General features: G+C 37.5%; 1 protein-coding gene across 2 annotated transcripts in view; it reads left to right on the plus strand.

Moving 5' to 3' along the window:
* The window catches only part of LOC122243580 (uncharacterized), a 14,793-nt gene that overhangs the window by 3,959 nt on the left and 8,334 nt on the right, over positions 1–2,500 (plus strand). For both annotated transcript variants that reach the window (XM_086550816.1, XM_043001207.2), the window contains 2 exons: positions 1–159; positions 957–1,277. The exon at positions 1–159 is cut by the window's left edge and continues 242 nt beyond it. In XM_086550816.1, the coding sequence (XP_086406942.1) occupies positions 1–159; positions 957–1,277 (480 nt within the window). The remainder of the gene's footprint in view (positions 160–956; positions 1,278–2,500) is intronic.

The following is a 2,500-nucleotide window of genomic DNA, read 5'->3' on the forward strand; positions in this document are numbered from 1 at the left end:
TCCGTGAAGCTTCTTCTGGAGTCCGGCTTCAACCTGGAGGCCCTGGACAACGAGGGCCGAACGGCAGCCGTGCTCGCTGATGAGTGTGGACAAGGACACATGTACTGGTACTTTGCTAAAACTTTTGGGGCATCCACGTCATTGTCCCCGGCAGTTAAGGTGAGATGGCTATGGAGGCGGATACTTTTTATATATTCTCATCTTTATCAGTGGTTTATTTAGAATAAAAAAAAATATATATATATACATATTTATATTCCTGCTACCTTCCCTCAAATATTCCATCCCAGCTATATTATCTTTCATATTTCCTTCTCCACACCTCCGTCTTCTTGACCCATGATGCCTGAATACTCTAGTTCTATTGATCATCTCGGCCTGCATCTTCATCTCACCTACCGTATTTCTGTTAAATCTGCATTAATGCATTAACACTAGGTATTCTGTGTTCCACAACATTTTTCCATTCCTCCAGTTTCTCCACTTCCTCCCTCTTCTATAAAATCACTACGGTGACATTGGCCACAACATCACACAGTAGCCTGCTACCTTACATTACTGCAAAGAACTAAGGACTTAGTGATGAGCCTGTTTTGGACTTTTACATTGATGTTAAACTCTTCAACTATAGTCCACTGAGCATCTCATTCGAGTTCTATTCCCTTCACATACGTCTTGCACCGGCCACTTGTACTTCTTGTACACCTTCTTCATGCTATCCACAAATTCCGACTTTGATTGTAAGTTCTTCTGGCAGTCCCTGAAACTCTTAATCACTGATAGAATAAAGATGGTATCTGCGATTCTGTGGTACCTCTACCTTCCATAAATAAAATGTCTCTTGGGATATCATGAACATATAATGACATAGGTATATTCTCTCACTAATTTCTATAATCATTGGTGCTTCCTTATATATTTATATCCTGTAGATATGTCCTAAATGTACATTCTAGGCCCGGCAAAGCATGGAGAGATACGACATTGAACAGTTGGTGTTATCCTGGGCAAGCCAAAGTTTAGAGGCGAACCAGTTTCTTCTTCGCATGAATATCCCAACACCCTTCGATGGACACTACCAAGATCACTCCGGTCGCACAGCTCTCCACGTGGCGGCGGAGAACGGCCACAGGAAAAACGTGGTTGTCCTTTTGGAAGATTGCAAGATCTACCCGGCAGTGCGCACCCATGAAGGCCTGACTCCAGCAGAACTGGCAAGAGTTGCTGGACATGATGATTTGGCAAACATTATAACGGAAAAGTTAAGCCGTGTGGAGGTATGTATATTTGAAGTGATGATTTAGGTATCTTTGCCTATGTGTTATGGATATTTGAGGATCATTTTTAGGGGATGAGGAACATTCTTCATAATGCAAAGCAAGATGGTCCAACATGGCCAATATCTGTGTGTGTGTGTGTGTGCATATATATATATATATATATATATATATATATATATATATAGATATAGATATATAAAATATATATATATATATATGTATATATGTATATATATACAGTATATATATGTGTGTGTGTGTGTGTATGTATGTGTATGTGTATGTGTGTGCATATATTTATATATATATATATATAATATATAATATATATAATATATATATATATATGTGTGTGTGTGTGTAAATATACATATATACATACTTATGTATATGTATCATCATCATCTTCCTCATAATCATCACCATCATCAGCCTGTATCATTCCCCTGCAGGACGTAGTAGGCCTCACTCAAACTTTTCCAGTCATTCCGGTCTTGTGTCCTCTGTTTCTAGTTTACTCCTGTGAAATTCGCTATTTCATCCTGCTATCTTGTCACTGGTCTTGCCCTTGGTCTCTTTGTGTCGTTTACTGTATTTCCCATTCTGTTGTTTTCTTTGTCCACCTGTTGTCCTGTCTCTTATATATATAAGGCCTTATCTCGCGCTGCCCGGGCGAATGACGGCACTCATGGGCACTGCGGGCGTTCGACGGCAACCGTGTTCGTACCGCTCGAACAAAACCAGCCGTCACGGCTCAAAGAGGATTTTTGTTTTTTGTGGCGCGCCTTTGATTTTTTCTTTTGATTTACAGTTAAATTGCTTTTTTTTCTTCTGATGAAAAACACTCTTGAGTTCATAAAACAAGACAAAACATTTCGAATTTGTTTAGTGTTAATATCGGGATTATCATCTGAATTATAAGTGATACATCATCCTTCTTTAAGCATGAAAAAAGTTTATTTTTCAAAAAAACTAGTTGTGCAGAATAGCAGTCGTAAATAGATGTAAATTTGTGCAAATATAGAATGCATTATTTGAACATCACTCAAAGCAAAATTTTTTCTAGGCTATTCACTAGGTATGTATACTTTTCATGATAATTTCATTCAAACAAAAGTAATCTCGCATATTGATGTGTGTATTACAGAAGACATGTTTAAAATGGATATCATACAACAATCAAAATAATTATTATATGTAAACATTATAGGTTATATTTT

Source organism: Penaeus japonicus, unplaced genomic scaffold (genome assembly GCF_977035675.1).
Source record: "Penaeus japonicus unplaced genomic scaffold, GWHDUDI00000001_assembly GWHDUDI00000024, whole genome shotgun sequence".
In the NCBI taxonomy this organism is placed as follows: Eukaryota; Metazoa; Arthropoda; class Malacostraca; order Decapoda; family Penaeidae; genus Penaeus; species Penaeus japonicus.